The sequence below is a fragment of the Carcharhinus amblyrhynchos genome, chromosome 21 (assembly GCF_965287045.1).
Source record: "Carcharhinus amblyrhynchos chromosome 21, sCarAmb.v2.hapA, whole genome shotgun sequence".
Classification (NCBI taxonomy): Eukaryota; Metazoa; Chordata; class Chondrichthyes; order Carcharhiniformes; family Carcharhinidae; genus Carcharhinus; species Carcharhinus amblyrhynchos.
In genome coordinates, this window is record NC_137344.1 from 32,482,857 (window position 1) to 32,495,087 (window position 12,231).

The following is a 12,231-nucleotide window of genomic DNA, read 5'->3' on the forward strand; positions in this document are numbered from 1 at the left end:
AACATGATTTAAAGAAAACATTTCTTAAAGGTACACTAGTATCACATAGGACAGGTTGTGAAAGATTAATAAACCATCCAGCATCCTGGGCTTTAGAAATAAAGTTTAGAGTATAAAAGCAAATAATTTATGATAAACCTCTAAAACACTGGGCATCACTTTAAGAGGGTGCAGAAAAGATTCACGAGAATGGTTCCAGGGACAGTTGAATGGATAGATTGGAGAAACTGGAGCTGCTTTCCTTGGAGTGCAGAAAATGATGAAGCAGTTTGGTAGAGGAATTCATGAGGGGTCTGGGCAAGAGATGGGAGAAACTGATCCCATTTTTGGAAGCATTGAGAATCGAGTGACTGACAAAAAAAGCAATAGTAACATGTAGAAAAAACTTGATATGCAACAAGTGGTTAGAATCTGGAATAGACCTCCACAGAGAATGGTGGAGGTAGATTCAATCGTGGCTTTCAAAAGGGAATTGGAGAATTATTAACCATTATTAATCATAATTATTATAAACCATTGTAGAGCTCCAGGGAAAATGGCAGTGGAGAGGGATTAGGTGAGTTGCAGCACTTTCACAGAGCCAGCACAATCGTGATGGCCAGTAATATCCTGGCTCCCTAGCATAGAATGTGGAGGCGGGTGTATGGCCCAGGGAGGGTGGTACCCCAGAGATTGGGGAATCCCACTTTGAAGTTTCCAGGTAAGAATTTATGTGACAGTTCTCCGAAAGCTCTAACATTTGTTCCCTGGGCAATTGCACTGGGCTGGGAACCATCCAATTAAGTGATATAAATCGGAAACTTTGGATGGTTCTGCCAGTGTTATATTAATAGCAGCTCTGAAAATGTTAGAAGAAATAAAACTTTTTCTAACTTTAGTCTAACTTTTAAATACCAATAAGGTCCCTACATGGGACACAACTACCTGCCCCACTTACCCCCCCACATGGGATTCCTCACACCTGCCCGATCCAAAGCAGTTGGTTACACCCCATCCCAAACTGAACTGAGACACCCACTTCACGCCCCTCTCCCAATTTAGCCTGACAACCCCCACTCTTCCATGTCTGACCACTAACTCCCCAATGTGCCACACACTGCCACACCACCCCACCATGTCTGACATTATGGCAGCTGTGCCATAAAAAGAGGTTGAGGCTCTCCTCCTTCACTGCAATTCTTTTGTGGTCCGACACAGGATCCAGGGACCCACTGTGCTGCCTGAATCTCACCCAGCCTGAATCAGGAAGGTCAGGTGAGACAGGCACTAAAGAAATTAGCACAATTAAGTGGGTATGGAGTGGCAATCTGACACTGATTATGCATGAAATTATGGCCCCATCACTTAATGGTCTGTCTTTGTACCATTCTGTGATTCTGAAATGCTTACATGTGAAGCATTTATTCTCTTTCCTGATCCACTGTGTTGATTCTGTTTTCTGTATCTTTATTCGCAGCAAATGACCAGACCGACATTTTTTGCTCGGAAGTTTGAATCATCAGTTAACCAGGAAGTGATTGATATATTGGATTCACACCTGTATGGCAATTACCCTCCAGGGACACCAGCTCTAAAAGCATACTGGGAGAATGTCTTTGATCATATGGACGGATTGAGCAGCCTCACTGATGTTGCAATTACCAGCTACATGGCTTTCTTCAAGCTCGGCCTGAACAACATTCAGACATTATCGCAAGCAGGAACAGACAACTACTGTAGGTATGATAGTAAGCACCACCCCAGTAGCCGGGCCACACTGACTAACATGTCTGTACGCACTTAGCTTGCCTTAGGCAAGGCACAGCATTGAAATTGGTATCGGTGTCTCCAGACAAAAGGGTGGAAAATAAGGTCAGGTTTTTTTCTGGCCAGCCAAATGATACTAGTTGTGAAGTGTGTGATAAGGTCATGATGGCTATGGAACTATACTCCCGCAGTGTTGAGGGAAAACACAAGACAGTTTCAATACTGAATGCAATGATGTTATCACAGTCTGTGTGCTCTACTATACCATCAGATCAGGACAGGCAACAGCAATATATTTAGACCAGGAAAGGTTGAAGCAGAATATAAGGGGAGGGTTTGGCATTGCATTGTTAGGGAGAGAGTCTAGGGACAAGAAGAGTTAGAGGGTGAAGCAGAATATCAAGAGAGAGTGAAGCAGAAGGGCAAGGCAAAGCAGAATATCAGAAGAGGTCAAGACGAGAATATTGGAAGAGAATAAGGGAGGGACAAAGTATCTGGATAGTGTGAGGATGAGTCAGAGTATCAGAAGTGAGAGGGACAGATATCATTGAGGGAGCGAGGCAGAGTATATAGAAAGAGAGAGAGACAGGAAGAAATGTATAAAAAGGAGAGGATAAGGCTTGAACATATGTCATTAAAGGTCATGAATTTTCTAAGGGTGCAGGTGATGGTTTCTTGTACAATATGGCCAGTAGCCAACCAGATTAGATTTAGTAATAAGCAATGAGGTGCAATTATCAACCTAATGGGGCACAAAAATTTATCTAATAAATGTTAAAGCTTCTTCAGTAAAGAGCTTCTCCTGATTACTGACGGCAAATTCACTGGCCTGTCATTCCCTCTTTTTTATGGGAACAGATGCAAGATGAACAGGCTTTTTTTTTTCCAGATGGCTTCATTATGAATATAAACATACAATACTGCAGATGCTGGAATCTGAAACAAAAACAGAAAAATGCTAGAAAATCTCAGTAGGTCTGACATCTGTGGAGAGAGAATAGAGCCAGCGTTTCAAGTCTGGATGACCCTTCATCAGAGCACAGGCAGAAAAATTGAGATATGGCCACAGTCAGACTTTTTACTGTGTTTACGCCAGTCCAACACCGGCATACCCACATCACAGTCAGAGCAGCCATGATCTAATTAAATTACAATGATTCTATGATTACTAGGGACATTAAAAGATGATCCTTATAATGTTGTGAAGAATAGTAATAAGCCTGAGAACTGGGACACTATCAGAAACCAGCAGAGGGCAACCAAAAAGCTGATGAAAGTGAAAAGATTGAATCTGAGAGCAAAGATGAGCCACAAATTATGGACTGATTGGCCAATTCTTGCTCCTGTTTCTTATAACGATCTTATGAAAAACACTTACAATCTATTTTTATATTCCTGTCATCTTTTGTCTCAGATTCAATCTTCTCACTTTTGTCAGCTTTTTGGTTCCAGACTATTATTACTTGCCGTGTAAAAACTTTCTTCCTCTCACTCTCCTTGTATCTGTTGCCCAAGACCATAAATCTACGTCTCCAAATCCTTGTACCATCAACTAATGGGAAATGTTTTTATCTACCTCATCTGAACCCTGTCATAATTTGTAAACTTTGTTAAATGTTTCCTGTTTATTTACCACCATATCATTAAGTCTGTTGAACTAATCAAATCTTAGCCAATTCTCCCCCATACTAATGTAATTGGTGTAGTTTAAGATTCTTATTTTGGACTCAGGTATGTTACTTTCAGACTCAATACTACGCATGGTTATTACTTTTTACCCGAGGATCATTTACTTTGCAGCTGTTAAGTTGTCCTGTCACATTATACAGTACCAAGTCTATGATACCTTTGTCCTTAACTAGCTGTACAGTGTATTGTTCTAGGAAACTGTTGCAAAATTATTCTAGAAACTCAACTGCTTGATTTGTCCAATATACATGAAAGTTAAGGTCGCCCATGGTTATGGCATTGTCTTCATGGAGAGTTATTTAAAGCACTGAAGGAGGCCATTTGGTTCATCAAGTCTATGCTGATTCTCTATACAGCAAGCAAATTAGTTCCATTCTCCGATTTAATGTTGGATCGATATGTGAATCAAATAAGTTTGTAATACTACAATTTTCTTTTGAAATCATTGGTCATCTCTGCTTCCATCATCCTCATAGGTAGCGAGTCCCAGATCATTATTGCTTGTTGTGAATAAGGTTCTTCCACACATCCGTGCTGCATCTTCTGCCCAAAACTGTGTTAAAGAACAAAGAACAAAAACAGCCCGGGAAACAGGCCCTTCAGCCCAACGAGCCCGCGCCGCCGTTTTAACATTACCAGTCCCCCTTCCACCCATGACCCTTATCTATTGTTTATGGCATTCCACATTGAGGGAAACTAATTTATGGACAATTTATTACCTCCAATTAGCCTAAATAGCACATCTTTGGGGTGTGGGAGGAAACCGGAGTACCCAGAGAAAACCCACACAAGCACGAGGAGCATGCGCAAACTCCCACAGACACTGGCCCAAATCCATGTGTCTGCAGAGAGCAGTGATAGTCACTGAGCTGTTGTGTTGCCCAGCATCTGGTCCAGTTTAAACACACACTAACGACTTGAAGCACTAGGCTACTCTCGAACATCCAAGAGCAGCCCCAGTACGACCCATCGCGTGTATGCCCCTCGTTGGACAACAAGGCGGATCGACTTAAAACCTGTGAATTAAAAGAGAAAAACATTAGTATCATACCACATCCTTTTACGTAACGAGGGACGTCCCAATGCTAATGAACCTTAATTAAAACAATTTCCTATATCCTCCCATCTCCAACCCACTCATGTGTCTGTCTGAGTTACTCTTAAACAAGTCCAGCATGCCTGCCTCCACCACCTTACTTGGCAGAGTATTCCATACCTCCACTACCCTCTGCATGAAAAACCTCCCTCTAATATCCGTGTTATACCTCTCCCCCCTCACCCTAAGCCCGTGGCCCCTCGTACTGTGTCTCTCTAACATAGGAAATCGCTTATCTCTGTTTTCTCTATCTATACCCTTCATAATCTTATGTACCTCTATTAGATCCCCCCTCAGTCGCCGTCTTTCAAGGGTTGCTTAGACCTAATGTACGCCTCTCGTTTCTTCCTGACCAGGTGCTCAATATCTCTAGTAATCCACAGCTCTCTATTCCTACCTTTCCCATCCTTCCTTCTAACCGGCACATGCTTTTCCTGCACCCATTTCAGTTTTCCCTTGAAAGACTCCCACATACTAGGGAACTAGTGTTCCCTAGTCCTAGTATCATTAGCTGATGGGATCAGTTTTACCTTGTCTACCTTAACTAAATTGTCATCACCTTGAATACCTCTATAATTCTCCTTTGCTCCAAGAACAACCCTAGCTTCATGGAATCATAGAATCCCTACAATGCAGTAGGTGGCCATTTGGCTCATCAAGTGTGCACCAACTCTAACAGAGTAGCTTTCCTTGATCCTCTCCCCTGCCCTATCCCTACGTCCCACACACTTATCGTAACTAATCCATCTAACCCATACATCCTGTGACATCCTGGAGCAATTTTACCACAGCCAATCCACCTAACTTGCACACCTTTGCCCTGTGGGAGGAAATGTGTTGAGTTTGCACAATAAGTCATCCAAGGCTGGATTTGAACCTGATCCCTGGTGCTGTAAGGCAACAGTGCTAACCACTATGCCACCATGCTGCCCAAGCTTCTTCAAATTAAACTTGCAGCTAAAATCCCTGATCCCTGGAACCACTTAGTGCCATTAGCCTGTTTATGACTGATTTGCAGCCCAACTTCATATTCCTGCTTTTGTCCCGTATTCCTTAATACCTCTGATTGACAAAAATCTATCAATCTCTGCTTTAAGACTACCAGTTGATTAGCAGCAGTTATCATTTGCCGAGGAGTTCCAAATTTCTACCACCCTTTGCGTATAGAAGTGTTTCTTAATTTCACTCCTGAAAGGCCTAGCTCAAATTTTTAGGTACTAAACTCTGCAACCACAGGCAAAGTTTATTTTTTATTTACCCTGCTTGCTCCCTTCAGTCTGTAACTTTCTCAATTCCAGGAATGCCATCCTAGTTTGTGAAAACTCACCTCTTAAATTAATCTTGGAATCCAGTTCTGGTAAAACTATACTGCCCTCCTTCCAAGGTCAGTATATTCTTGCTAAGGTGTGTTGTGGTGTGGTGCCTAGAACTGCTCACATTATTCCAGATGTGATCTAACCAGATTGAACCATGACTTCTATTCCCTTGCATTCAAGTCCTCTGAAAGCAAAGTTAGTGTTCCATTGTCCTTTCTGTTGATTATTTCTGCAACTGTTCATGATATTTAATGGTCTGTGTACCTAGACATCCAAGTATCTTTAGCCCTTCAATGTTTTTAGCTTTTTGATATATTTAGAAAATATTCTGTTCAATTTTATTTGGATCCGAAATGAATGACCTCGCATTTGCCTATATTAAAATCCTCATGTCACTTTTGGTCATTCAATTAACCTAGCAATATCTACTTGTAATTTTATGCTTCCATCTACACTGCTTAGAATGCCACATGTTTTTGTGTTATCAGCAGATGTTGGTATTTGTCTTTCTTTGCCATCATCATAGAAAGCAGACATGGACATCACAAGTTATGTGTTAGCTTTATTGCAAAGGAATTGGAGTACAAGAGTAAAGTAAAGGCTACACTTGTACAGGGCTTTGGTATGATCCCACATGGGAGTGCTGTGCACGATTTTGATCTCCCTAAGGGAGGATATACTTGCTCGAAGGTTCACTAAGTTGGTCCCTGGGATGAAAGGGTTATTCTCTGATAGGCTGAGTAGATTGGGCCATACTGTCCGCAGTTGAGAGCAATGGAAGGTGATGTTATTGAATCTGAAGGAACCTAACAGGGTGGACACTGAGGTAACTCCCCTGACTGGTGAACCTATTGCATAGGGGCACAATTTCAGGATAAGGGTCAATTACTTAGGTCATAAAAGGTGGATATAAATAAACTATCCCATTAATGGTAATGTTCAGCAACAAACCAAAATCATACAGATTTCCATCACACTACTTGTGAAAGCTGAATTAATGTTTCTGCCCAAAGGAATGCAAAACAGAGGGCATAGATTTAAGTAATTGGCAAAAGAAGCATTGGCAACATGAGGAAAAACTTTTTCACGAGTGATTAGGATCTGGAATGTGCTGCTTGAGAGTGAGGTGGAGACAGGCTGAATAAAAGCTTTCAAAAGAGAAATGTATTATCTGAAAAGAAAGAATATACAGATCTACTGGGAGAAGGAAGGGGAGTGGCACTAGGTGAATTGCTCCTTTAGAGAGACTGTACAGACACAAAATGGCTATGGCTTCCTTCTGTCTTGAAGGCATTCTATAATTCTACAATAATGAAGGTGCATGATTTATTGAGATATACTAAAGATCTGATGTGTGCAGTTAACAGAAAACAATAATTATTTAACCCATGGTTTATATTATGGCTTGTTTGCCCTTGGATAGATCTTGAAAGTATTTGCTTTTTGTTTTATTTAGGTACGAGCCTGTGGAACACACCCTATCTGTCCACCTTTACTTCTACGATGACCAATTCCAAGGTTATTTAGTGATGCAGCAAGTTAAGAATGTGACTTCAGGCCAGAAGGAGATCCTGGAGAGCTGGGTGGCACCTCGTTCCATGCTGCGCCTGGCAAATGTTGGCCCAGCGCTTGACCGACTCCAGAACCTGGAGGTAACCAGGCATGCACTGTCGTGGGGATTCATTGTCAACTTTACACTTACTTTGTATGAGTTTATGCACTCAACATCAGGGTAGTTGCTGCTTGAGAATGGAAACCTTGCTGTCCCAATGTCCCTGTTTCCATGTTGAGGATCCATCATTGATACTTCTGTGTTCTGCAACAGCATGATTCAAGTAAGCATAGATAGAGTACGCTGAACAGACTTCTCTCGTATGCAGCGTAGGTGACCAATCAATACTGTCGGCAGAGTGGCCTTTTGACATCTCTCTTTGGAGCCCTCCAGCTCATTACTGAAAAACCATACTCTTTGATACACTTTGCTTTGTCTACAGCAAAGATGCATGTCACAGATACAACTTTGTGATGCATCAGTCTCTGAATCCTTGAAAAGCAAGCTGTTTGCATAAACAGTTACGGTTGTTACTCCATAGATATTCTCAAAAAGATTTCCTGTTCTTGAAACCTGAGTGATGAAAGTTTCTTCCCCTACCTCAGTCATAAATGGTCAACCCATTATCCCGAGACTGAGACTGCTAGTTCTAGACTCAATCAGTGGAAACAGCTATTCTGTTAAGTGTCTAAAAATTTTACATACTTCAACGCCATCACCTCTCATTCTCATAAACCCAGAAGATCATAGGCCCATTCAAAAGATCTTCTCATCCCAAGAAACAACCCGATAAAACTTTGTTGCGCCCCTGTTAAGAAAGTATATACGTTGCTCCACCAAAGGTCTCACTAAGTAGAATGGCAGCAAGGTTTCCTTAATTTTTTTTATTCTTTTATTGGATGCAGATGCCACTGGCAAGTCATTGATTGACCTTGAACTAAATGGTTTTACTAAACCATTTCAGAAGGCAGTTAAGAGTTCACCGTACTATGGACATGGAGTCACATGTAGGCCAGACCAGCTAACATTGGCAGATTTCTTTCCTAAAGAACATTAGTGAACTAGATGGGTTTTTACAGAAATGACTGATATAGATTCATGGTTAGCATTTCTGAAATTAGCTGTCAGTTCCAGATTATTTCTGTTAATTGAATTTAAATTCCACCAGCTATCATGGTGGAATTTGAGCCCATGTTCCGTGAGCATTAGCCTGGGTCTCGGGATTACTTTCCAAGCTAGCACTGAATATATTAGCAAACATGGACACATTTGTTGGTCAGTTGGAGAATTCATTATAACCCCAGGGGACCTGGGTTCAAATCACATTATGGCAAATTGTGAAATTTGAATTCAATAAAACCCTGATTGTCGATTGCTATAAGGTTCCTGAATATCCTATAAGGAAGGAAAGCTCTCATCTTTACCTGATCTTACGTATATGTGACTCCAGACCCACAACAATGTTGTTGATTCTCAAGTGCCCTCTGAAATGGCCTAAGGGCAGTTAGGGATGGGCAGTAAATGCTGGCCCAGCCAGTGATGCCCACATTCCATGAAAGATTTTTTTTGAAAATATTGTGAAGATGACGTAAGGAATCTACAGAGTGATATAGATAGGATATGTGATTGGACGCTGACCTGTCAAATGGAGTATGATATGGGAAAAGGTGAAATTGTTCACACGGAATGAAGAATTTTAAAAAAAAGTATCAGCTAAATGGTGAAAGATTGCAAAGCTCTGAGGTGTAGAGGGATCTGGGTGCCCAAGTGCATGAATGCAGTGTGTTAGTATGCAGGTACAGCAAGTACTTAAGAAAGCTAATAGAATGTTATGATTTATTGCTCGGGGGATTAAATACCAAAATAGGGAGGATATACTTCATTTATTTAGGGCATTGATGAGACCACACCTGGAGTACTGTGTATGAGTGCAGTATTGGTCACCCTGTTTAAGGAAGGATGTAAATGTGTTGGAAGCTTGACCAATACCTGAAATGAGAGGATTTTCTTATAAGGAAAGACTGGGCAGGCTAGGCTTATATCAGCTGGAGTTTAGAAGAGTAAGAAATGTCTTTATAGAACCTTAGTTAGGCCGCACTTGGAATACAGTGTTCAATTCTAGTCGCCACACTACCAGAAGGATGTGGAAGCTTTGGAGAGGGTACAGAAAAGATTTACTAGGATGTTGTCTGATATGGACGGCATTAGCTATGAGGAGAGGTCGGAGAAAATTGGTTTGTTCTCACTGGAACGACGGAGATTAAGGGGCGACCTGACAGAAGTCTACAAGATTACGAGAGGCATGGACAGAATGGATAGTCAGAAGCTTTTTCCCCAGAGTGGAAGGGTTAATTACTAGGGGGCACAGGTTCAAGTGTGAGGGGCAAGGTTTAAAGGAGATGTACGAGGCAGATTTTTTACAGAGAGTAGTGGGTGCCTGGAACTCGTTACCAGGGGGAGGTAGTGAAAGCGGATACGGTAGTGACTCTTTAAGGGGTATCTCGACAAATACACGAATAGAATGGAATAGAGGGATATGGTCCCTGGAAGGGTACAGGTTTTAGTTCAGTCAGGCAGCATGGTTCGAGTGGGCTTGGAGAGTTGAATGGCCTGTCCCTGTGCTGTAATGTTCTTTGTTCTTTATTCTTGATCAGATGGGAAGTCGAGGGTCACTGGGTGATTGGGGTGATTGAGTCGTGTGGTTACCCGAGAGTTAAACTTAGGATTTTTCTGCTTAACATTTCTTAGGCAACTATCCAGATAAGTAAATTTGAACTGCCCGAAGACTCCTATTCTAACAAAGACTTGGAGACTTTTTGAAAAGCCTGAAGAAGCAGGGCAATTAACCATCAGAAGTTCAAACTTCCCGAGCAGTTCCCAGCAAATCAGTGCATTGGGACTTTCAGGGATCCTGACACGTATCTTAAGGGATTGTCTGGTCTCTGACAATAAGAGACTGGAAGATCTGGCCATAACGTCTACTACTACACTATTCCTCATAATTTCTCCTGACTTTGCCTCGAAGGTTTATTTTCTCTAATCTTACTTGTAAAAGCTTCTTACTGTATTACTCTCTGTTTACTTTCTTTTGTTCAATCAATTTCTTGGTTAATCTTCTCTGAATTTTTAAATCTTGCTGACCCTCAGGCTTGCTCTTCTTTCTTCCTGTCCTACTTTCCCTCTCCCTCCGTCCTCTTGTGTCACTTTCCCTCTCTTGAATCGCTTTCTCTCCCTCTCCGTCCCTCTCTCCCTCCCCATGAATCTTCTCTTCTCCCTTTATCTCGCTCTGTCTCTCCCCTCATTTTTCTTTCCTCCCATCTATCTCCCCCCACCCCGCTTTCTTCCTTTCCCCGTCATCTCTTTCTTGCTCCTCCCTTGTCTCTGTCTCTCTCTACCCCCTCAGCTCTTTGTTCTTGTCTCTACCCCGCTCCCTTCCCTCACCTTTTTATCCTTTTCCAATTGCTATATTGGATATTGTTATTGGGACTGAGGTCTATTGATGCGAAAGAGCAGAGGGAGACTGCTTGATGTGAAACAGTCCAGTGTCTTGCTTTGTTTTTTTAATAGATTCTTGACTGTAGCTGTTGATGGAGCTAACCCCTGCATTTCCATCCCATTGTTAGGTGGGAACTGAATGGGATCCCAAGGAGCGACTGTTCCGTAACTTTGGCGGATTGATCGGGCCCTTTGATGAGCCAATTGCCATGCAGAAATGGTCCAAAGGCAGTAACATGACTGCCACAGTCGTATGGATTGATCCCACTTACATCATTGCGACATCCTATGACATAACAGTGGATTCAGAGACAGAATACACACAGTACAAGCCCCCATTAAACCACCCACTGCGGCCTGGCAGCTGGACTGTGCGGGTGCTGCACCTGTGGGTTCTCCTGGCAGAAACCAAGTTCCTGGTAGTACCTCTGGCCTTCAGTGGGAAGCAACCATTTAGAAAAGGTATGTTAAATCCTACACAGTATTGAGGCTGGAATCTGCCTCCTGTCACATATTTTGCAGCCACACTGCATACAGGCTCACCCTTTTCCATACTGGGCTGCTGTGCTCAGTCAGTCTGGTTTAAAAACATCTTATAGTGCAACAAATCTTAAAATTGTCGAGGAATTACAGAAAGTGAGTGTTTTCTAATTGGAGCAGAAAAGGTTAAGGGGGCTTTTGACGTGGTCTCATATGTCAGACTGGTAACTAAAGTAAAATTCATTGGACCCAAGGCAAAATTGGCTCAGAGACAGGAAGCTAAAGGTAAAGTTCAGTGGACTGTTTTGTGACTGGAAGGTTGTTTCTATTGGGGGTCCACAAGGCTCAACTCCCATTCTTTTCTGGTATATAATAAATGATGTAGACTTGAATGTAGAGGGTATAGGAACAGGAGAATGACATGGTGTCACAGTGGTTAGCACTGCTGCCTCACAACGCCAGAGACCTGGTTCAGTTCCAGCCTTGGGTAACTGTCTGTGTGGAGATTGCACATTCTGAATGCATTTCCTCTAGATGCCCCTGTTTCCTCTGTCACTCCAAAGATGTGAGGATTAAGTTGATTGGCCATGCTCAGTTGCCCCTTAGTGTCAAGGAGATTAGCAGAGTAAATGCATGGAGTTATGGGGAAAAGGCCTGGGTGGGATTGTTGTTGGTGCAGGCTCGATGGGCTGAATGGTCTCTTCTGCAGGAATGCTATTCTATGAGGAGGCCATTTGGCCCTTCGAATCGATTATCCAACTCAATAACCTGACCCCACCTTCCCCTATATGCTTAAGAAATATGTAGACAATGTAAAAGTTGGCCTTGTGATTGATGATGAAGATGAGAGCAGGAGG

The 12,231-nt window shown here is 42.2% G+C and overlaps 1 protein-coding gene across 2 annotated transcripts in view; it reads left to right on the plus strand.

Moving 5' to 3' along the window:
* xylt2 (xylosyltransferase II) overlaps positions 1–12,231 on the plus strand; it is a 76,879-nt gene that overhangs the window by 58,070 nt on the left and 6,578 nt on the right. For both annotated transcript variants that reach the window (XM_080208951.1, XM_080208952.1), the window contains exons 8-10: positions 1,457–1,719; positions 7,304–7,499; positions 11,023–11,356. In XM_080208951.1, coding sequence (XP_080065077.1) covers positions 1,457–1,719; positions 7,304–7,499; positions 11,023–11,356 — 793 coding nt within the window. The remainder of the gene's footprint in view (positions 1–1,456; positions 1,720–7,303; positions 7,500–11,022; positions 11,357–12,231) is intronic.